At 58.2% G+C, this 21759-nt stretch overlaps 4 protein-coding genes across 7 annotated transcripts; 1 reads left to right on the top strand and 3 right to left on the bottom strand.

Moving 5' to 3' along the window:
* Nucleotides 1–728: 728 nt before the first annotated feature.
* On the top strand, nt 729–8663 carry PAIP2 (poly(A) binding protein interacting protein 2). 2 transcript variants are annotated; one of them, XM_015876027.2, is made up of 4 exons: nt 729–835; nt 3970–4129; nt 6170–6349; nt 7553–8663. In XM_015876027.2, the coding sequence occupies exons 2-4, from the start codon at nt 3992–3994 to the stop codon at nt 7616–7618; spliced, it is 384 nt and encodes a 127-aa protein (XP_015731513.1). In that variant the 5' UTR covers nt 729–835; nt 3970–3991; the 3' UTR covers nt 7619–8663. The 2 variants fall into 2 exon arrangements, with proteins under 2 accessions (XP_015731513.1, XP_015731515.1); XM_015876029.3 differs by lacking the exon at nt 729–835 and adding an exon at nt 1307–2225.
* Nucleotides 8664–10810: 2147 nt separating this feature from the next.
* Nucleotides 10811–14969, bottom strand: SLC23A1 (solute carrier family 23 member 1). 3 transcript variants are annotated; one of them, XM_015876015.3, is made up of 15 exons: nt 14779–14969; nt 14349–14405; nt 14156–14263; nt 13922–14079; nt 13762–13850; nt 13617–13684; nt 13368–13549; nt 13135–13255; nt 12899–13055; nt 12635–12782; nt 12354–12459; nt 12153–12282; nt 11918–12061; nt 11490–11585; nt 10811–11417 (listed from the first exon to the last, which is right to left on the bottom strand). In XM_015876015.3, the coding sequence occupies exons 1-15, from the start codon at nt 14812–14814 to the stop codon at nt 11170–11172; spliced, it is 1848 nt and encodes a 615-aa protein (XP_015731501.2). In that variant the 5' UTR covers nt 14815–14969; the 3' UTR covers nt 10811–11169. The 3 variants fall into 3 exon arrangements, with proteins under 3 accessions (XP_015731501.2, XP_015731499.2, XP_015731502.2); XM_015876013.3 differs by lacking the exon at nt 14779–14969 and having other exon boundaries at nt 14349–14669; XM_015876016.3 differs by lacking the exon at nt 14779–14969 and having other exon boundaries at nt 11211–11409; nt 14349–14671.
* MZB1 (marginal zone B and B1 cell specific protein) lies at nt 14917–16170 on the bottom strand. Its single transcript, XM_015876026.3, has 4 exons — nt 15904–16170; nt 15641–15747; nt 15457–15561; nt 14917–15385 (listed from the first exon to the last, which is right to left on the bottom strand). The coding sequence occupies exons 1-4, from the start codon at nt 16096–16098 to the stop codon at nt 15199–15201; spliced, it is 594 nt and encodes a 197-aa protein (XP_015731512.2). The 5' UTR covers nt 16099–16170; the 3' UTR covers nt 14917–15198.
* Nucleotides 16171–16458: 288 nt separating this feature from the next.
* Nucleotides 16459–21092, bottom strand: PROB1 (proline rich basic protein 1). Its single transcript, XM_015875997.3, has one exon. It carries the CDS (start codon nt 20944–20946, stop codon nt 16765–16767), a length of 4182 nt encoding a protein of 1393 aa, XP_015731483.2. The 5' UTR covers nt 20947–21092; the 3' UTR covers nt 16459–16764.
* Nucleotides 21093–21759: the final 667 nt, after the last annotated feature.

The following is a 21759-nucleotide window of genomic DNA, read 5'->3' on the forward strand; positions in this document are numbered from 1 at the left end:
TTGCTGAAGTAAATGCATCTTGTGGATACGATGGTTCACTTTGTATAGTTCTAATCTCAGTAGCTTGTCTCCTCAGTGTGTCACCTTTTGATTTGGGTCCTCAAGTGAGGAGGATGTGCCACATTATGTGTGAGAACAGAGGAAAAGCTGAATATCTCACAGCTGTGAGAGCAGCTGGGCAGGAGACAGTGGTGAAATGGCAGCAAACAGCTGATGGCACAGCCTGTATTTAAATAACACATCCAAGTAATGAAGGCTTAATGTACCACGATGACTTGTTGCATGTTATTGAGAGTAAGTTCCGTGTATAATGCAGTGAATGTATTTAGTCTTAAAGCTGCCCCACAGAATCCTGCACACAACAGTTAGAGGGTCAGGGATGTACTCGTTTATAATGACCCTTTCATTCAGCCATCTCCAGGAGGCTGCTTTCCTATTATCCAGCATTGGTTTTTCCATCACAGCAGTGCTGTCATTGTTGGCAGTCATTTCACTTCACTATAACTGTTGGATGTGAGTTTATAACAAGTATGGCCGCGCTCCGTTCCCGGCAGCGCCACAAGATGGCGGCTCTCCCCTCAGCCCGCACTACATTTCCCACCGTGCCCCGCGGCTCGCCCCGCGAAATGGCCGCCCGGCGAGTGCTCCCGTCATGCAGCGCGGCGCCCCCCGGCCACTTCCGGGGGAGGGGGGGGCGCGGCCTGTGAGGTCACGCAGGTACCGGAAGTGATTTCACGTCCGGGTGGCTGCGGGCACGGAGCGGAGCGAGCGGCTGGAGCGGGCGGCAGCGCGGCCTGACTCCATTCCTGCCTTCATTCCTTCCCTCAGCGCTCAGGTGAGCGGCGGGGCCGCGGCTCGGGGGCAGCGCGGGGTGCGAGCGGGAGCGCCGCCCCACCCTCCGTCCGTCCGTCCCCCCGCGGCCCATCCCGGTAATAGCGGCGCTGTGCCGGGCGCCCCCCGCTGGCAGCGTTACCCGCGGCGTCCGTCCGCCCCCATTGTGTGTGTGTGAGCGGCGCTCATCCGGGATACGGCGGGCGGCGTGACGGGACGCGGCCCCTCCCGCACAGCGGGGGCGGCCTTGGGGGCGAACAAAGGCCGCGGCCCCGCCCTGCGGGCAGCACCGGGAACACCGGGTTGTTATACCGGGTTACACCGGGTTACACCGGGTTATACCGGGTATCACGGCGTTACACGGCGCTGACCGGCCGGGGGGGCCGCGTTGTGTCCGTGAGGAGCGGCCCGTGTCCTCCCGTTGCGGCCTTGCTGTGTTTGGCCGCCCATCCCCGGAGCCGAGCGCCGCCCCCGCGCTGCGGTGCGGGAGGGGCCTGTTGTTGTTGTTGTTGTTCACGGCTTTAGTTTCCCCCTTTTTTCCTTTGTTTTCCGTCTGATTTTATCTCCATCTTTTTGTTTTCCCCCTTTTTTTCCAGTCTCTTTTTGTTGTTGTTGTTGTTGGTTTTTGCGTTTGGTTTCCCCGTGCTTTTTTCCTCGTTCCCTTTGTGTCACGGAGCCGCAGGGCCCTGCCGTGCACCCACAGCTCCCTATGGGCGCTGGGCATCACATCGTGTTCCTTTGTTGTTGGCCTTTCATCGCTCCTTGGTGGCAGCTCCGATCCGGGTCAGGCTGTGGGCACAGCTCCATTGGCAGCCACAGGTATTTGCTGCCCTCCCTGCACAGAGCAGAGCTCTGCTTATCGTGCCATTCCTGATACCATTGCTCAGTTCTTTGCTATGTTCTTTTCCTCCCATGTCTTTCCTTAAACACTTGAGCTGTTCCCAGCCCCACCCCACAACTGTTTGGGGCTGATTCTCACCCCGCCGTATCAGAACGCTCCGCTTTCCTGTTTCGTGGCGCTGCTGATGCTGTTTGTGCCGTCATAGTGCACGGAGCTCTGAGATCCTTCGCTCTCCACCCATTCGCAGATGAAGGGTGCATCTGTTCCTATCCAGACTGCAGCGGTTCCTGCCCCGTTTCCTACAGCAGCCACTTTATGTGCTGCTTTTTCTTAGGGCCGTTGCAGCACTCGGAGCTGCCTGCTCCTAATGGCTCTGAACCAGCTGAGGCTGATCTCATCCACACAGCCTGGCTGCCATAGGCTGGTTGCTGTCTGAAGTGGGCAAGTAGCAGAGCTCTGTGTAGGGTAATTTCTTGTAAGTCGCAGAAAATCAAAGGAGCAGCGCTGCTGTGACTAAGAGACTGGCCTGGGGCCTCCTGGCTGTTAGTGCAGGGTAAGTGCTTACGTGTGTAAAAAAATACATATGTACATGTAAACGAGCAGGGTTAGGGCATCACTGGGAACTTGGAGCTTCCAGTCGCAGATCTGGGTCTTTCTTGAGGGTCGACCACATCATCCTTGAGCAGCAATGGAAGAAGTTCAGTCCAGACATGAAGCGCTGCTCTTCTTCACTCCCCAGAACCAAAGAGCTCGTTGTGCTTCAGTGTTTAGGATCTAGGGAAGCTCCTTGTGCCTCAGCACATAAACCTTACAGGCTTTTATGATCATCCTTATTCCATTTGTTTCAGCCTTTATGAAGTGTTCTCTGCACAGAAGCTCCCCGGAGTTTGGCCTGAGTGCCATACATTGCTGAGGTGTTATTTCACCTGCAGCACATGGTGGTGTTGTGCAGGAAGCCCAGTGCGTGCTTCATAAAAAGCATGAGAAAATACACGCTAATTACGTGTCTGTTTCTTTTTAAAGTATGCTTGTTAGACTCCGCAGTCCTTTATTTCTTCCATTCCATGTGCTGTGGGAGCAGCTGAAGGTGCTTAAAGCCATTTCAGGCTCGAGTTGTGTTACATGCGGTGCCTGTTCCAGGTGTGTGCTGAGCACTGCCTGCAATCAGTCTGTTTGGGAAGGACATCCAGAGGAACTCATGTTCTGTTGCTGGAATACCCGTCTGTGTCTCATTTGTTGCCCTGCCAGGGAGCTGAACTGACTTCTGCACGAAGGTTTGCCTTTGAATTCAGACCCACAAGTGGAGCAAAGTAGGCAGCATCCTTTTCTTTGTGCTCTCCTCGGCTGGGCACTGGGATCTGGCAGGTCTGTAGGTATTAAGGACAGCAGCAGCTCATGCTTTTCCCTTGTATTTCAACGTGAGAAGCCCCGGTACTGTAACAGCATTGGAGACTTCTCTGTTCTGTATGCGGTAAAAGCATACAGAACAGAGAAGCATTGGCTATCTGTTGTAGCCAAGTCATTTTTGACACGCAGACAGCTAAAGTGTTGATTTGACAATAAAATACAAGTGAATTTTTCTCAGTGCTGCACTGTCTGATTGCAGATTGGTTGAACTGTTTGGTCCCAGAATGGAAATAGGTACCAGTCACTGGCTGGTGTTACAGTTTGGCTGTGGCCACGTGTGGCTGCTGGTCAGCACAGCTCCTGAAAGTACACCAAGACATGAAAAACACTCAAGTCTGACTGTTAAATGCTGTTGCTGTTGGCTGCGGTTGAAGTACTCGGTGCTGCCAGTGTGAGCTCCAAGCAGTGCTCAGCTCTCCCACCGTTCCTATCTCTGCTTCAGCACAGTGTAGGAAGAACAATAGGATTGCCTCATTACAGCACCAACGTTCTGGTGCAGCACGCAGGATATCAGCAGACGGGTCTCTGAACTTGAATGCTTTGTGAGCCTGATGGTAAAGCTGCAGTATTGTTGTTGTGAAAGACACTCTGAATCAGTTTGGGTTTTGTCCCGCGGTGCCTGTGGGCAGGGACACCAGCGTGCTGCCTCCATTTTATCCCTGTGCTCAGCCTTGGTGCTCAGCAGCTGCTGATGCTGATGTCTAAGCTGTGGAATGGTGAGCAGTGGATGTGCTGAGCCCTGGCCCTTAGCAGAGCGCCTCATTCTGTGCATTATCTCGGTGCCATCACGCACTGCAGCCACCTGCACCTTCATGCGGAGGTGCAGCCCTCCCCGGGCGGGGCGACAAACGAACGTGCACGTCTTTAATTACTGCATTTCTTAATTGCAGACTTCAAATCAAAGACGCAGCCATGAAAGATCCCAGTCGCAGCAGTACTAGCCCAAGCATCATCAGTGAAGATGTGATCATAAATGGTCACTCTCATGAAGATGACAATCCCTTTGCGGAGTACATGTGGATGGAAAACGAAGAGGAGTTTAACAGGCAGGCAAGTCATTTCCCTCTCTCAATGGTGCTTTACCTTGCTGTGTTGTAGCTGTAGGGAGTGGTGCTGTGCCTGCTGACCGGGTGCAGGGCTGGGAATCCAGGAATGGTCCTGGGCAGCAGACTAATGCTTCAGTCAGTTTTTTTTCTTATTCTTACTGTCTGTAGTGTTGGTGAAAATGAGGGAGGTGCAGACTGTTCTGAAACATCCATTAATTCCCTGCTTCTGCAGGTGGGAATAAGAAGTATAGCTGACAGTCTTTACATGGCACTTCAGCAGGGACTGGTCTCACTGGGCTGCCCAGCTGCTCTGGTCTCACAAGTACAAACATGCCAGCTGCAGCTTGGAGCTGGAAGCGTTCAGGTGCATACCTGCCTCACCGGCAGGGCTGTTGTTCACACAGGACTTGATGGATGTAGTTGTTAGGTGACTTAATACCTAAGTCCTGGTAGGGTTGCTTAACACTTAATTAACATGTAAGTAACTTAGAGCTGGTCTTCACAACCTGGTTGGAAGGAAGCCTTGACTTTGGCTTCCACTTTATACCTGGGTACAATTTTCTCTGTGTTGGAGGAAGGAAGGAACCCACCTCTTTCTGCTGCCCTTCTCTTAGTGGTTACTTGGTCTTTGTACTCGGGTTGCTGCTTTCTCTGTACACCTGTACAGTCTGAATGTGCTGCAGGCTCAGAAGTGAATAGACTGCCTTTCAGGTGCACTGCCTGGGCAGGTGGGGAGGAAGCAAGAACACAGCAGGCAGGTACTGTGTGATGCTGTCCTCTTTGGAGGCACATCCCCCTGTGAGAAGCTGAACGAGTTAACCGAGGGCTGGAGAATACAAATGAGCAACGTTAAGTGAGAGTCATTTGGGGATTAAACATTTATGACTTCTAGATTGGAAGCACGTGTAGGTACGCATCCATGTAACAGAAACCTGGAGCTGCACAAGCCCTCCTGTAACACAAGCTTGTGGCTGTGTGCCCACAGCTTCCTTTTGCCCACACACACAGGATGGTAAACCTTCACAGGAAGGATTGCCTTGGAGGTTGCTGCCCTTGTTGGGCTGCTTTACCAGCAGGGAAACTGAGAAGGCAGTAAGGCAGTGTCTCGTGAGGCTTGAATTCTTCACACACTCACTTAGAGTGTGTGATTCGAGTCCCCATTGCCCAGCAGTTGTGCATCTCGAGCACTATGTGAGCTGCTGTGTGTGTTCCCAGTCACTGGGAGCCTCAGTTTGTGGGAGTTCTGAGCTGTGACACAAACTTCAGGAATGTGGCTGAATTTCCACTTGAGGATTGAGTGCATGTGTGATTTCAGAGTGAAGGGTAAATAAGAGAACTTGCTTAAGCTTCCACTGAATTAATGTGTTCTGAATCATTTATTTTTTTTCTTTTTACTCCCTTATTTCTGGCAAGTCAGCTCCTATTTCCCAGCTTTCCTCTCTTGAGCTCTGATGTGGGACATGGAAAATTTGTCAGGATCAACACCCTCCAAAGCTTGTTTACTGAACAACCAAGCAAAACTCGCCTTTAATCTTTGCTGTGTGTATCAGTTCTGCATCAGTTGATCTGTCCTGCTTTTAGTACAGCAGGGCAGCAATCCCAACAACTGCTCACATCATATGATATCATAACTCAGAACTGCACCCTGCGAGCATACAGGTCAGGGAGAGATGCTGCTTGCTCCCTGCTCCAGGTGACAGGCAGTTGCTTTTTCCCCCGGGAGCCTTACAGAGTGTGCAGAGCTGTGTGTTGTCCCTGGTGTTCCCCTCCAGTGGGTTCTGTCACTTGGAACCAATATTCTACAAGCTCTCCATAGAAGTGCTACCTGAGCAGCCAGGGCTGCTGTTCTCTTCCAGCTCCTGGGACAAAGCACTTCTTGACATTAAAAAGCCAAAGCTGCTTCCCTTTGTGCAACACTACTTGTGTTCTGCCAGCAGTCCTGTTGTGTGGCTAGAAAGGAGGTCAGCAAGGTGCACAGACATTGGAGGGGAGATGTCAGCTTTCAGTAGCTTTACTGATAAGGCATTTTCTTGTTGTTGAACAGATTGAAGAGGAGTTGTGGGAAGAAGAATTTATTGAGCGCTGTTTCCAAGAGATGCTGGAAGAAGAGGAGGAGCACGAATGGTTTATTCCTGCCCGTGATCTCCCACAAACAATGGATCAAATCCAGGACCAGTTCAATGACCTTGTTATCAGTGACAGCTCATCACTGGAGGATCTGGTGGTAAACTCACTTTCTTGTTGTATTTCTAAAACTTGGCATCTCTTTACCCACGGCTGATTTTTGTTGCTGATAAAGGCAATAGAAAATCCTTTATGTGTAGGCCAGGGTCTCTTAAACTCTGTGTGATGGAAGGGGAAATGTGCAGCAGCTGAGCAAGGTATGCTCCCCCAGGTGATAAAACCTGTTTGGTGATTTTCTTCATAACCATGTGGTGCCTTTTTTAGGCCATGGCATAAATTCAAGTGGGTTTGGGCATGCATATACTGCATTATGAGAGAGGCAGCGAGTGGAGCGCTCTGACTGAGCTGCCATGGCAGGACTGCATCAAGTTTAATTCTGTATTTGCCAGCAATTACACGTTAGGTAGGTACAAATCATTGCAGGGTCTGATTTGGATCATTGGTACCATAGCAGATCTCTTTGTAGAAATTCTGAAGAAGAAGGGAGCAGCTAAATAAACAGATTATTTCCCTCTTTCTTGCTCTACAGCTTTTCAGTGTGGAGTTTAACTAGAAGGGCAGCGTGTACATGTTTTCCTTAACAAAAGGGGAGTTACTGGTTCTTGGCACAGGAAGCGTGCAGTCATATCACACAAGTGCTGTGAAATTCAGATACAAGCCTATGTACTTTTCCAAGGTTAAGCAGCTGCAGGCAGCAGTCTGGGGCTCAAACACAAAAGCCTGTTCCTCTCTCTGTTTTTAATAATGACTAGTAGCTTGTTTTGGAGGTGCTGGCTGCCCCCCCGTACCTGCAGAGCAGTGACTGTAAAGTAGCTGCTGCCCTGTGGGGGGTTGGACATGAACAGCCCAGTGCTCGTATCTATTGGATTCCCAGGGGTGGCTTAAGTTCCCGGAGCAAGTCTCTTCTTGCTTAAGTAAGAACAAAAAGCCTTGTAGTGCTTCAGCTGAACTACAGAAGAAGCTGTTTGAGCTTCTTCTGTTAATGGAAGTTGCTGGTTCTGGTGCATGCCTTGTTTTGTTACTCACCGAGCTCTGATCTGACTGAAATGTGCAGGTGGGGTTAATGAAGGATGGATAGGTGCAAGCAAAGTGCGCTTCTCTAGTGAGTGCAGAAGCCGTGCACCGTGCCTGGTACTCTGCACTCTGTGTGTTCTTAATGCTGCCCTCCTGGAACTGTATTTCAGTTTGGAAGTAGAGGATGAAAATAACAATTCAACCAGAGTTCTGTTTTTTCCTTCCTCAGGTCAAGAGTAATCTGAATCCAAACGCAAAGGAGTTTGTTCCTGGGGTGAAGTACTTAAATATTTGAGTAGACTGGGCCCTCTTTTGGTGGATGTAGCACAATTTCCACACTGTGAAGCCAGTATTAGAAGATTTAATTGTAAAAGCTCTCTCTTCTTGTCACTGTGTTACACTTATGCATTGCCAAAGTTTTGTTAGTCTTGCATGCTCAATAAAAAGTGCTGAGACTGTTACTAAGTAAATCTGTCAAAAGTTTAATGGAAACATAATTGGGCCCTGGCTCTCTGCAAAGGAGACGGTGAGGTAGGAAGCACCAGTCAAGTTGAGACGAAGTACCACGTTTATAAACCTTCTGCAGACTCTGTCTTTTTAAGTAGGGCTTGGAATTTGCTTTGGATGGTCTGTTTTTAACTAAGATGTGTTAACCGGTGCTAGTTTGCACCTGATAATGCCTTAACTTTAAAATGAAAGCAAGGTTATCTGATTGTTATGCAGATTAGCTAACTTTCCTTTGAATTATCAGTATTGTTACTAATGTTACATTTTCCCCTTAAAAAATATATATATATCCATGCTTCTTTTGAGCAGCCTGAGCTGCTACAGGAGTCGTACAGACCTGCACAGAGTCGTAGATCTCAGCTACTGATCTGACATCCCAGCGGTGGGAAGGAAGGGATTCCCTGTGCTCGCAGTGTGTTATCATGTTAGCAGCCTTTCACTTCTGAATTATGTTACAGGACATGTGAGTTTCATCACAGTTTCTTCCAAGAGCCCACATACGGACATAGCGGTGTCTGCGTATCTTTTAGCGTACAACTTTATTATAGCTGGATTTAACCAAGCAAACCCTAGCATTAGTGATTTGAGTGGTGCTTTTCCCTTGCTTTGTTTAATCATCACTACACGATAGTCTACAGCACAACGACTTTTTGTTTTGTTTCATTTTTTTTTTCTTTTAATAAAGCTAGAACAGTTTTGGCTTCTTAAACTTCATACCTGGGTAGGTTAAGCTGCCATACGTGTTCAGTGTGAATAGTGTTTAAGTTGAAAATATTGTAAAAAAATTATATTTTTTCAAAAATATTTAAAAAAATAAATAATAGTAGAAATGATTTGGTGACTGTCTCGTGAATGTGCACCTCAGGGAAATGCATCCCTCCTGCTGCCCACAGGGGCTCTGGAGTTTCCTCTGGAGATACCTGCAGCCTCCCTGCGCTGCCTGCAGTGCCAGGGCTTGGACTGGGGCATCTCCAGAGGTCCCTTCCGACCTCTGTGGTTTGTGTCCATGTCAGATGTGGTGTCTGTAAGGCTGTTTGTGGCAGGATAGTCTGAACTGATCTGAGCTCTCGCTGTGCTCTTTCCTCCCCTCCTATGAAGCCCGACTGCTTTGTGTGTTTGCCTGAGCATATTTTCCTGTGTTCTCATCGCTGTTAATCCCTGTTCAGCCCCACTGTTCTGGCAGCACAGGAAGTTCCAGTTAGCAGCTGACGGTGCTATATAAAACCCTCTGCTTGACATGGGCTCTGGGAGGCCCTGCCTGGGCAGCTGCTGCTCTCGATGCTGTTCTTTGCATTAAGTCCCAGAGCTGCAGGAAGGGTGGGCAGGCTGTGGGGTGGATGTACCAGCAGCCCCCAGCAGCCTGCAGGAGGGGCCTTGATCCACTCTTCCATCAGAACTTTGCCCACCTTTGCTGTTAATGAATTTTTTCCCCTCTTTTAAGCTCTGGTTAAACCAAATGGGAACACCTCAGAAGTCACAGTGCTGTACAACAGGAGAGGCACTGGCTTAGCACCAGTACTACAGCAGAACCAATTTGCTTTGCTTGTCTTCTCCAGCTGGCAGATCTGCTCTCCCAAAAGCATTTACATGTGCTGAGTGCTGCTCTGCAAAGCATCCACCACCACTCCTGGCCTCCCTGCCCAGAGCTGCCTTTTCTCTTTCCAGATCTGTTGACCTTCCCAGACGTAGCAAAACTCTTCTGGTGTTTCTGCTGTTCTGGGAAACTGTTTAAGCTCGTGTCCCCAAAGATGGGGTTGGGAAATAGCAGAGCACCACATACTGCTGGCTGGAGCTGAAGCTGGGGTTCCACCAGCTGGTCCCTGCAGGGCTGGCAGCTGGTTTGCTTGCAGCCATTGTCCCTGAGCTCCTTCTGGGAGCTCTCAGCCCAGGTGCACCCAGCTCTGGGCGATTGGCAGCTGAATGCTTCAGCTGGAGCCAGCTTGCGAAACATGCAGGTTTGCTGTGATTTGCTTTTGTGCTTTGTTCTTATCTCAGGCAACTCCATAACATAGAATGGTTTGTTGGAGTGGTGAGTGCAGTGCTGGTGTCTGCTGGGGGCACGTAGAGTCAGTGGGAAGGTGCTGAAGGGCTCTGCTTCCAGCCAGGAGCTCAACCCCATATGAGGAGTTTGGGGTGATCCATGGCTCTGTGTCTGTTCTGTGCTAAAATCAGTGCAGTGAAACAAAGCAGTCAGTCCCTGGCTTTTAGGAACTGCTGGCTTTGAACTGTTTTGTGTCTGTGCTGTGTCTGTCTAGGGCAGTTATCTTTCTGTGCAGCTCTCCCAAGGGTGCTGTGTTTGGGTTTGTGGCTGAAGCAGTGCTGATAATGCTGGGGGTCTGGCCATTGCTTGCACAGCCTCAAGGCTTTCTCTTTTTCTTGCTCAGCCTGCATGTCTGGTGGCCATGACATGGGTGAGGTACAGCCAGGACAGCTGGGCAGAGGGATGCTGTGCTCCACACTGCACTAAAATCAGTGGGAGGGTTCTTCCATTGCTGAGCCTGCTGGCCCCCATTGGGCCCGTGGGAGGAGGCAGGTGGTTGCATTTGCATCGCTTGGATCTTCATGTTGTTGGTTTTCTCCCTCCTGCTCCTTCCTTCTCTTATTATTCACTTATTTTTTCACTGGTGCTGGCATAGTCTGCCCAGGGAGGCTGTGGATGCTCCATCCCTGGAGATGTTCAAGGCCAGGTTGGATGGGGCCATGGTGTAACCTCATGTAACATCTGACCTAAAGGCTGCAGGTCTGCCTGATGCAGGGGGTTGGAACGTGGTGATCCTTGAGGTCCCTTCCCACCCGAGTCATATGATTTTCTGATAAACCATCCTTATCTTCTCCCATGAGATCTCTTTTGCTCTTTGTGCTCTTCTGCTTGGGGTGGGGTGGGGAGGGAGCGGCTGCCTGTGCCTGGCTGTGTCAGCCCAGCGCTGCCTGCAGCTTTGGGTTTCAGCATTAAACCCAGTGTCATAAATGACAGGGGCCGTGGGTTTGGGTTTTTTTTAATGCATAACCTTAAAACGGACTGCTCTGAATGCTGGACCCAGCACAGCACCAGCTGCATCCGCCGTGCAGCCCTGCAGAAGCCAAGGGCATGGCACAACCTGGTGCTGGTGCTCCCAGCGCCTCGATGGAAGCTGAGCTGCAGCAGGGCTTGGAGCTCAAGGCAGCGTGGGCCAGCACCTGGGAGCCCCGCTGTCACTGCAGCCCCACGCTAAACCAAGCCATAGCATTCCCACAGGCAATGCCTTCCCCAGCGCTGTGTTGGGATGGGAGGGCTCGCAGCCCCGGGCGGTGCTCTCTGTTGGGAGCCCAGCTCTTGGCTCAGCCCCTCCGCATCCCCCGTCACACCTTGGTGCAGACAGCCATCCCATCGGTGCCATCCTGTGTGCCATCATCCGCCGTGTGGCTCTTCTTTGCCCGCCATGTGAAGCCGGTGAATAGGGGGCAGATGGGCACGTGCCGCAGCCAGCGGCTTCTCCTCACTGCACCCATCCCAAAGGGGAAGTCGTAGCTCCTCAGGTCAGCTGAGGCCGTGCTGTCTGCGTGTGCCCCCGCCTTCCACTGCACCAGTCCCCGCTCCTCCTGCGTCCCTGCGGGCAGGTTCAGCTGCCGTGCACTGGGATGGGACACCCACCAGAGCCCCCCCGGCCTGCTGCACATACCTGGGATGGTGTTGTCCAGGAGGAAGGCGAGGCTTCCCCCAACAAACATCTCAGTGGTCAGCAGCACCGTCAGGATCTGATCCAGCTCGGGGACGCCTGCGGGAGGGACAGGCTGAGAGCACAGGGAGTGCAGGGGCGGGAAGCTCGAGGCTCATTGCATGTGCTGCATCCCACGTTGGGCACACGGTGTTCAGAGGTGCCGCTGCCCACTCACAAGCCCCTCCCGTGCTGCTCTGAGGTCCTTTGAGCTGTCCTATCTTGGAGCTGCCTTCCCAACTTAAGTCACATTTGCACTGCGAGTGCACTCACACCGCAGGTCAGCAAGCAGAGCCACGTTAAGGTGCTCAGACTGACAGACCTGCCCTGCTCACCCTAATCACCATCACACCGGGATGCTGCTGGCAAGTGGTGTAAGGGGCTCCTGGTACCTGTGTTAATGGCCTTGGGGTGGGCATCCAGGTAGTTGGGCAGCGTCAGCCCAAAGAACATGGAGAAGCCCAGCACGAAGAGGTTGCGGGAAGAGTTCATGTCAACAAATTGCAGGTTGGAGAGGCCAACGGCCGTGATCATGCCTGCAAGCAGAGATGTGGCCAAGTGCTGTGGGAGCCGCAGTGCTGTAGGACAGGACAGCCCTCAGTGCAGCTCCCTGGGCAGTGCAGTTACCAAACAACGTGCAGAACATCCCACCGAGGATGGGGTCGGGCAGTGAGGCGAACAGCGCGGTGAACTTCCCAATGGTGCCCAGGATGAGCATGATCCCAGCGCCGTATTGAATCACCCTCCTGCTCCCCACCTGCACGGGGGGACACAGGCAGTGCATGGAGGCGGCTGTGACCCCGTGGGGACACATGGGTCGGGTGGTACCTTGGTGATGCCCAGCACCCCGATGTTGGGGCTGGAGGAGGTGGAGCCGTTGCCGGTTCCCATCAGCCCCGCGATGATGCAGGAGATGCCTTCTGTGAAAATGCCCCTGGGGGATGAACAGAGGGATGAGCAGAGGCTGCTGTTCCCTGTGGTGGCTTTGGAGACGTGCCCAAGGTGTGGGGCTGTGCCACCGGGAAGTGGCAGCATGAAGCAGCCACGGGCACAGAATGGGAGTACAGACAGTGTACAGTGGTGTTCCCATCCCTGCAGTGCTGCCATACCTGTTGATGGCGTGCACTGGGGGTGCGGGTGCTCCTGACAGCCGTGCACAGGAATAGTAATCCCCAATGGACTCGATGATGCCGGCCAGCGTGGCACTGAACATGCCCAGCACAGCTGCTGAGGTCACCGTGGGCAGCCCCCACTGACCTGAGGGGAGCAGCACCGCGTGGGGACGTGCCACCACCATGGGGTGTGTGCTGCCAGCAATGGTGTGCCACTGCCCTGCCCCGTGTGGCACCGTGGGGCAGCCATGGGTCACTCACAAGGGTAGGGGAAACGGAACCAGGGAGCCACCGAGAGGATCTCCCCGCGCGCATCCGTCCGGGCCTTGTAGCCGTACTCGTCGGGGTGGCTGGGGAAGACGCCGGTGCGTGTCAGCACGTAGCAGAGCAGCCACATCACCATGATGGCCAGGATGATCTGTGGGTGGACATGGGGACACGTGGGGACGGGGACACCCCAGCAGCGCTGCACAGCACCTCCCCCGCCCCATCCCTACGGGGAACATCTTGAAGATCTGCACGCGCAGCAGGACGAAGCCGCGGCCCCAGCGGTACCCGGGCAGGAGCACGGTGATGTTCCGCAGGTACTGCGCAAAGAGCACGATGAGGACGATGGACCTGCAGAGAGCAGAGGGCCATGAGGACACTGGGACCTTGAGGACACCAGGGATACCTGCGGCGTTGGCACAAGGGCCTGAAATCCACCCTCATGCCCATGGTGGTGCCATACAGCGCAGCGATGCCCCAGTGCGAGCCGGCCCGCTCGCCTGCAGCCTGGAAGACGGAGAGGCCGATGAGGGAGACGGTGGGGGTGACAGTGAGCGGCCCGATGTAGCTGAGCAGCGCGCCAGGCAGCCCCAGCAGCCCGATGAACACCTCCACCAGGCTGGACACCACGATGGCCCCCTGGATCTGTGGGGTGAGACGTGAGCGGGTGCGGGGCAGCCGTGGGGCCGCGTGGGGCTGGGCTGGGCCGTACCTCCCGCATGCGGGGCTGCCAGATATGGGATGTGTTGAGCGGCAGCACCCAGTTGCCATAGATCTGATCTGGGGGTGGAGGAGGGTGGAGGTGAGCACAGGGCTGATGGGCAGCGTGTGCCGCCATCGCTGCGTCCCGCTCCTACCTTCAGGTGGGCAGCGCCACTTCTCCAGCGCCAGGATGGACTTGGCGGGCACCAGGAAGGCCAGAGCACTCGCCTGGAACAGCGGCAGCCTGCGGGGTGGGAGGGGGGGCTGCAGCCCTTGGGGGGATGTGGACCAGGGGCAGGGGGGGAGCAGCCCTACCTGATGCCCACGGTGGTCTGGATGAGGGTGGTGATGCCGACACAGGTGAAGATGGTGCCGATGAGGTAGCTGACGGTCAGCTGGTCCTTGCCCACACACAGGCTCTCAGCCAGCAGGAAGGGCACGGCGATGGTGCCGCTGAAGCAGGTCAGGTAGTGCTGGGGGCACAGCGGTGCGGGGGCTCAGATGGGACCCGGCATGGGGGGCTCTGGGGCCGTGGGGGCTGTGCCGTACCTGGAAGCCCATCAGGATGCAGAGGTACCAGGGGGGCACGTCCTCGATCCGGTACAACATGTCGAACTGCCGCCGAGCTGGGGGTGGGCCGGGGTCCGCCGCGGGGCCCTGGGGAGGGCACGGCTGAAGGGGAAGCGCTGAGCCCACCGGCAGCCCCAGGGGGCGCAGGGACAGGGATGGGGACAGTGCTCACCCTGCCCGCCCCCGGGGGTCGCTGGGGGCCGGAGGGGGCGAGGGCCGGGCTGGCGTCCTGGCAGCAGGGAGAGGCAGAGGGTGGATCGGTGTTGTGCCGGGCGTGCCATGGGAACCTGGCTGCGGCCTCCTGGGGATGTGGGGACACCGCCCGGCCACCCCCGCCGGGATCCGGGCCCTCGGGTGCCGCCCCAGGGGGACCCAGTGCACGGTGGTGGGGTCCCCACTGTCCCCGGGGCAACTGTAGCCCCCCATGGGTGCCATGCCCCAGCCACAGCATCCCACCACGGCCCCAGTGTGTCCCCTGGGCCTCGCCCCCCCAAGCCCCCCCCACCCTTTGCCACCCAGAGGCGCTGTGCCCCTCCCCGCCTGCCCCGTCCCCAGCGCCCAATGGGGGCAGCTGAAGGGGTCGGGGTGGGAGCCGCGGTCACCTGGGGCTGGGGCAGTTCTCCCGAGCGGGTCCCCATCCTGGGCAGTGCGGGGATGTCACCACGCGGTGGTTTATATTGTGCTGGGGAGGACTTTACTCTGCGGGTTGTGAAACCGGGGAGTGTGGCGGTGGTGAGGGATGAGCGATTAACTGCTTTAATTAGGGCTGGCACCGCCGCCCGCGCCACTTCGGTCAAACATTAAGGCGGAGGGTTACAGAGTAACAGCGCGGACGGGGCACGGGTGGCACCGGGGATGTCCCCACGAGAGCAAACACGGGATGGGGACAGCAGCAGCCCGGCAACCCGGGCCTGGAGCCGGCAGTGCCACCTCCCTGAGTCCCCTCCGCGTGTGTCCGGCTCCAAAGGTCACCAGGCATTAAGCATTAACCACCCGCAGTGCCGGCAGGTGAAGGCTGCTGGCTACAGCTCGTTCTGCAGCGCCTTAGGGGGGGCTGAGCCCCCTGCTTTAGACGCCCCCAGGTGGGCGCACGGCCCCTTCTGGCCGTGGCACAGCAGCTCCCGCAGCGCGGTGTGGCCCCGTCGGTGCGCTCGGTACAGCCGCTGCTCGCCGTGCTCGCCCACGAGGCCGTGGCACATCTTGCTCAGCCTGCGGGCGGTACGAGGTGTCGGGGCACGGAGCGTCCCCGTGTCCCCTCCGTGCCACCCTGCAGCGCTCACCTGCCCGGCCACGGGCCCCCCATCATGGCCACGCTCATCGCCTCCTGCCCCGGCAGCCCCGGCCCCGTCAGCCGCCGCTCCCCTCTCAGTTCCTGCACGCCGTAACTGCAGGGATGTGGAGGTTGGGGTCCGCTCCTGCGGCTCGACCGCCCGCTGCCCACTGGGGAAGGGTCGCAGCACTCACAGCTCCCAGTCCTGCACGCAGCTTTGCTCCAGCACCTCCACGTAGTCCGACTCGCTCAGCTCCTTCCTGCCCTGCTTCGCCTCCGCGCGGCTCAGCCGCCCCTCCAGCTGCGGCAGGAGCGGAGCAGAAAGTGGCCGCGCTGTGCCCATGCACCGGGACCCCCCTGCATGCACCGGGACCCCTCTCCCACCCCATCACCCCCCTCACCCCCCCAGCAGCGCTCAGCGCGGTGCCGGGCTGTTGCTGGGGATGCCCCCCTGCACCTGGAAGGCGATGGCGTGGCAGGCGTCGCAGCGCAGCGCTTCAGGCATGTGGGGTGAGAGCCGGTCCTCAGCACTCATCTGTGGCGCAGGGATGCTGTAGGATGAGGAGGGGACCTCGGGGCCCCCACATGCATCCTCAGCCCCGGCTCTTGCTGCCAGGCTCAGGGCCACACACAGCACCAGCGCTGCCTGCATGCTTCTGCCCCGGCACCGCTGGGTGATGCTGGAAGCGATGGGGGCGGGCACGGACGGTGTCACCCCCAGGCACCCATGCACAGCCATGCACCTGCATCCGGCTGACACTCAGTGCAGCATCTGCCCCTGTTTTGGTGCTGGGCTTAATTCAGAATCCTGGTTACATTCAGTCCTGCCCCCATCCTCACACACATCATCCCTGGGTTTGTCTCACCTCCTCCTCCCCCTGGGCTTGTGACCCCCATCCCCACCATTGCACCTGCACCGTTTGCTGTGCATGAGGCTCTGCTCAGGATGTGCCCTGGAAGGAACATTTGTGCCCCTCGTGTCCCCTTTACAGACGACTCAGACTCGGGTGGGTTTGTAGGGTTAATGCTGGCCCTGCACTTTATTGCTATTTCCAGGTGTCCGTGCTGTGGCTGCGGCGCTTCTGTTCATCACCCTGGGATGGGAGCTGCAGGCTGGGCCGAGCGGGGCCATCCACGTGGTCCCTTTGCTGCTGTGGCCACACTGCCACAACTTCAGGAACACACCGGGGCTGAAAACATCACTTTTCCTTCTAGGTGACGGTCAGGCCCAGGCAATACCCACCACCAGATCAGCCACAACCACGGGGTCCCTCCAGACAGGGCTGGGGGCAATGTGGGCTGGCACTGCATCTGGGGATCACAAGGGAGGCAGTGGTCCCTTCTCGGTGCTGGCAGGGCTGGCACGGGCTGGGGGTTGGCTGGGGCTGGGGCTGGCCCGCATCCCCGTGGGGATGTAATAGGGGCTCTCCAGGTACCCGCAGTCAGGACCCCCAGCTGCAGGCGTCCCCTCACCCTTAGGATCAGGGCTGAAGGTTCCAGATAAGCCTCCAGGGTTTTCAGAGGTCGGTGGCTGGCCCTGCAGGTCAGGATGTGCCGGGGAGGAGGCGGTGGGCTGCGGGGGTGCTGGCAGCCCTGGGAAGCTGCCATAGGGCATGTAGGGTGTGCCATAGAGCATGGGGTTGAAGGGAGCCTGGTAGTAGCCGGCATGTGAGGCCACAGGCACCGGTGGGATGAGCACCTCCATGTACTGCCCTGTCTCCGGGTCATACAGTGTTTTCAGCTGGGGCTGCCGCGGCGCTTCCATGTAGTAGTATTTTCCACTGTCGGGATCAAGGAGCATCTTGCGGTGTGCAGATGGGTGGGGAGCAAAGGGCCGTGTGGGGCTCGGGGTGCTCTTGCTGCTCGGCGAGGAGCCCTCGGTCCTACGGGGAACGTCTTCCATGTGATTTTGGGGCTGGGTGGGGGGCACAGCAGTGGTCAGAGTGTCAGAGGGGTGGGGGGGCTCAGGGAGGGGTTTGCTCCATGGGGCTTCCCCGCCTGGGTGGGGGGACACAGCAGTACCCAGAGGAACACTGGCTGGGCTGGGGAATAAGGGAGACGCAAAGGAAGATCTGGCCACGTTAGATACTGATGGGTACCCAAGGGAAGTAGGGTCTGGGTTGTTGACCACAGGGGTCCCAAAAGATGAGCTGGCTGGCATGGGGACAGAGGGGGTCATGAAGGGTGTGCTGGATGGGTTGGGGACCAAGGGGGCACCAAAGGTTGAGTTGGGTGGCCTGGGGACTGGAACAGTCCCAAAGGATGTTGTGGCTGGAATGGGGACCAAGGGGCTCCCAAAGGATGAGCTGACCCGCTTGGGGACAGAGGGAGATGCAAAAGGTGTGCAGGATGGGTTGGGGACCAAGGGGGCCCCAAAGGATGAGCCGGCAAGGTTGGGGACAGAAAGGGTTGCAAAAGGTGTACTGGATGGGTTGGGAACCAAAGAGGCTCCAAAGGCTGAGCTGGGCAGTCTGGGGACTGGAGAGGTCCCAAAGGATGGAGTGGCTGGACTGGGGACCAAAGGGGTCCCAAAGGGTGCACTCAGTGGGTATGGGAAGAACGGCGTCCCAAAAGAGTTGTTGGCTGCATTAGGAACCAAAGGGGTCCCGAGGGATGTGCTGGTCAGGCTGGGGACTGCAGGGGACTCAAAAGATGCTGGGTTGGGGACCATTGAGGTCCCAATGGGTGCAGTGGCTGGACTGGGGACTAAAGGGGTCCCAAATGGTGTGGTGGTCGAATTTGGGACCGAGGAGGTCCCAAAGGATGCACTGTTTGGATGGGGGACCAAAGGGGTCCCAGTAGAGGTGGTGCCTGGGCTGGGAACCGGGGGCACCTTTGGCACTGGGGAAGGTTTGGGGGCTTTCACAGGAATTGTCAAGTAGTTGGAGTTGTCGGTCTGGCCAGCAGTAAGTTGTGGATCACCGGCACCCAGCCACTTCGTTACGTGCTCCTTGGTCTCCCTCTGTTCCTGTGTCCTGCTGGCAAGTGGCACAGGGGGAACAGAGGGACCTTCACCAGTCTCCCTCACTTTCAATGGCACAGTGGGGCCAGTGCTGTCTATGGGGCTGTGGTTCCCTGCCGAGGTCTGCTGGCTGCCCGGCTCACTGCTGGGCGGCTTCGGAGCGCTCCTCACTGCTGAGTTCACATCCTGGACGTGCCCTGGGTTGTCCCCACTGCTGCGACGTGTGTCTGCTCCAGTGCTGCCCCCTGTGCTGACACCGTGATCCTCATCCTCTTCTGTGGGGCTCCGTGGTGGCGGTGGGAGGCGAAGGGTCTTCTCCGTCCTCAGCACAGCACTGCTCGGAGCCGGGGAGGCCTCCACAGCCACGGGTGGAGACCGAGGCCCAACCAGGACGTGGAGGTGACTCTCCACGTGCGTTTCTTCCACAGCCCCCCCCAGTGATGGCACACGGATCTCACTGCGCTGGCGGCACGGGGCCGGGCTGGGCTGGGGGCTCTTGGTAGTGGCTGCCTCTCTCCGCACGGACTGTACCTTGCTGATCTGCACAGGTGAGCCCTGTGCTGCCTGGCTGATGGTGGACGCTGCTGTGCTCTCATTGTGTGCTGGTGGGGGCTCTCGGACCCCATCCGTCCCCATGTCCCCACTGGCTGGCGGCACAGTGCTGGGTGCTGGCTCGCTGCGTCGCACCGAAGTGCAGTGGATGATGAGCGGGGATGGAGGTTTGGGCTCCACGGTGCTTTCCCCGCTGGGGCCAGGAGCTGGGGGTCTGCGAGCAGCACCAAAGCTGAGGCTGTAGCTGCTCTTGAGCAGTTTACGCACATCCCGTGGCTGCGGCACCAAGCTCTTCCCTTTGCTGCCCGGCTCAGCAGCGTTACCTGCAGAGGTCCTGGTTTCTGGGGGCTCTCGTGGTGCTGGCGGCGGCTTTTCCTCCCCACGGCTCTGCGGCCCCAACCTCACATCCTGTGCCCGGGAGGTGTAGACGCTGCGGGGCGGCACAGCAGGAGGCACCGAGCTCTTGGGCTCGAAGGGGACGAGCTGTGCCCTGCTGGGCCGGATGGCGCGCTGCCGCAGGCTGGGCCACGGCTTCTGCGGCTTCTCAAACCTGGGGGCGACGGCCGGCACCTTCCCATCCCCACTGCGGCCTTCGAACAGGGCACGTGCTCGCCAGTATGGGGTCCTCTCTGCGCAGGGCTGGGCAGCGGGCAGGCGCTGGCACTGCACCACCTCCTGGTAGCGCATCCTCTCGTTGAGCTCGTTGAAGGTTTTCTTCAGCCTGCAGACATTCTCCCGCGTGGCTTCGCTCAGCACCACTCCCTTGGCCGGCCGATGGGCACCAACAGGACGCAGCCCCATGTCCACCAGCCTCACGTCCTCGGCCGAGGCACTGAGGTCGGACTTGGACAACGAGCTGGACTTGCCCTCCATGCCATCCCCGAGTAGATCAGTGCCGGCAGAGGATGGCCCTGAGGAGGTGGAGCTGCCCCTCAGCACCTTCTGCTGCTCCATCTTGATGAGCTGCTCGTACTGCATCTTCTTGGCCAGCACGTTCCTCACCAGGCTGGAGGCCATCCTGGTCTTGCTGGCGTCGCCGTCCAAGGAGGCCGTCTTCACGAACTGCTTGTAGTTGAACCTGAAGTCCTCGCCTCCAGCCCTGCCCTTCCCCGGGGGCTCCTTCCTGGCCGGGGGCAGCGGCTGCGGGGCCAAGCTGTCCCCCCACGGGAAGAACGCCGCCTCCTTCCTCTCCTTCCTCTTCAGCTGGATCTGCCGCTTGGGGACGGTCCTCCTCTTGCCGTACCCCTTCTTGGCGTCGCCGCTCTCCAGCTCCACGTCCACGCACTCGAACAGCTCCTTGGCCGGCACTCCGGGCAGCTCGGTGCCGCGGGGCTCCCCGCAGGCCGCCCACCGCCGCCCGCCGCCGCCGTCCTCCGACATCGAGTTGGAGAGGCTGGACGAGCTGCACATGTCCAGCCGGGAGCCGGGGGGGCCCGACAGGCTGCGGAAGGACCTGGCCGTCAGCGCCCGCACTTCGCTGTCGGCCTCGTCCGAGTCGCTGGCCCCGCCGCCCCTCCGCGCCCGCCGCCCCTCGCCCATCATCGCCGCCGGTGCCGCCGCGCTCGGCCGCTCCACGAAGGCGACGACGGGCGGCCGGTCTCCGCGCAGGGCGCCCATGGTCCTGCCCGGCGCCGCGCTATTCTTAGCCGTGACCGACAGCTGGGGCTGCCGGGCGCGCTCCTCCCGCGGGCCGGAGCCGGGGCCGGGCGGTGGGGGACCCTCGGGGGGCACGTAGGGCGGCGGGGGAGTGAGGCGAACGGCATCGTCCTCTTCCAGGAACTCCAGGCAGTCGTTGAAGGTGTCGGTGGTCTCCGAGCACCGCGCGGAGTGGTAGGAGGAGATGGACGAGTCGGACACGCTCTTGGGGAGGTCGTCGCGGGGCAGCACGGACAGCCGCCCGTCCTCATCCCACGGGGACCCGCGTCCGTCCGCGCCGTCGGGCAGCTCCGCGGGGCGGCCCGGGTCCCTTTTGCCGCGGGGGATCATGGTGGGGACGGGCCCGGAGCCGCTCGACCTTCTGCTCCGCTCGCGGCGCTGCCCGGAGCTTCGATCACATGCGTGACGGCGGACGCCAGCCCGGGGGGGCGATGCCAAGAGCCGGGAGGTGCCGGGAGGTGCCGGGATGCCGCCCCCGGCTCAGGGTCTGCCCTAAGGACCGAGCTGCCCTGACCCCGCGGGCCGGGAGCCAGCGCTGCCCCACGGGGCGTTGGGGCGGGTGTCGTGTCCCGGGATGGTGGGAGCCCAAGGAGCCGCTCGTTACCCCCAGCAGCACCGAGTGCGGCCGAGGCTCCGCGGCGCTCCGCCATCCCCGTCCCCACCCCGGGAACACGAAGCCCGGCCCCGACCCGACAGCGAGCGGCCGGGAGCCTCGAAACCCAACCGGCACCGAACGCTCCGGCTCCGAGCGAAGGGCCGCGCTCATTTCTCGGGTCGGGCCGGGCGCTGCGGGGCTCTCGGTTCGCCCGGCTCCATCCGGCCGCCCCCGCGGGGTCAGTCCCGGCTGTGGGGCTGTTTGCGGGCAGTGGCAGCAGGTGCCGAGCGGCGCTGCCAGCCCCGAGCAACACGATGCTGCGGCTAAAATTAAACCTGGCACACGCGGGGCTGGGAGCAGCCGGAGCCGAACCCCCCGTGCACAGCCCGGCTCACGGGGCCCCAATGCGGGCGGTACAGCACGGGGCGAACAGAACCCGTCTGAACTCAGACCATCGGACCGAGCCACGTGCGAAGCGCAGCTACAGGGGGCGGGGTCTGCCCCGCTATAACCCCCCCACAAACAGCTCCGCCATCTTCACACCCCGC

The sequence above is a fragment of the Coturnix japonica genome, chromosome 18 (assembly GCF_054131305.1).
Source record: "Coturnix japonica strain WE chromosome 18, WE-NBRP24, whole genome shotgun sequence".
NCBI classification, from domain to species: Eukaryota; Metazoa; Chordata; class Aves; order Galliformes; family Phasianidae; genus Coturnix; species Coturnix japonica.

Excerpts from the sequence above, each read along its gene's own strand:
- PAIP2 (XM_015876027.2), top strand. The coding sequence starts at position 3,992 with ATGAAAGATCCCAGTCGCAGCAGTACTAGCCCAAGCATCATCAGTGAA. Across the intron at positions 4,130-6,169 it reads AAGAGGAGTTTAACAGGCAG|ATTGAAGAGGAGTTGTGGGA; the intron begins GCAAGTCATTTC and ends GTTGTTGAACAG. Across the intron at positions 6,350-7,552 it reads CATCACTGGAGGATCTGGTG|GTCAAGAGTAATCTGAATCC; the intron begins GTAAACTCACTT and ends TTCCTTCCTCAG.
- SLC23A1 (XM_015876013.3), bottom strand. The coding sequence starts at position 14,627 with ATGCTGTGGCTGGGGCATGGCACCCATGGGGGGCTACAGTTGCCCCGG. Across the intron at positions 14,264-14,348 it reads GACCCCCGGGGGCGGGCAGG|GGCCCCGCGGCGGACCCCGG; the intron begins GTGAGCACTGTC and ends TGCCCTCCCCAG. Across the intron at positions 12,783-12,898 it reads GTTCCGTTTCCCCTACCCTT|GTCAGTGGGGGCTGCCCACG; the intron begins GTGAGTGACCCA and ends TGCTCCCCTCAG.
- MZB1 (XM_015876026.3), bottom strand. The coding sequence starts at position 16,098 with ATGCAGGCAGCGCTGGTGCTGTGTGTGGCCCTGAGCCTGGCAGCAAGA. Across the intron at positions 15,562-15,640 it reads TGCGTGCAGGACTGGGAGCT|TTACGGCGTGCAGGAACTGA; the intron begins GTGAGTGCTGCG and ends ACATCCCTGCAG. Across the intron at positions 15,386-15,456 it reads GGGGGCCCGTGGCCGGGCAG|GCTGAGCAAGATGTGCCACG; the intron begins GTGAGCGCTGCA and ends TACCGCCCGCAG.
- PROB1 (XM_015875997.3), bottom strand. The coding sequence starts at position 20,946 with ATGATCCCCCGCGGCAAAAGGGACCCGGGCCGCCCCGCGGAGCTGCCC.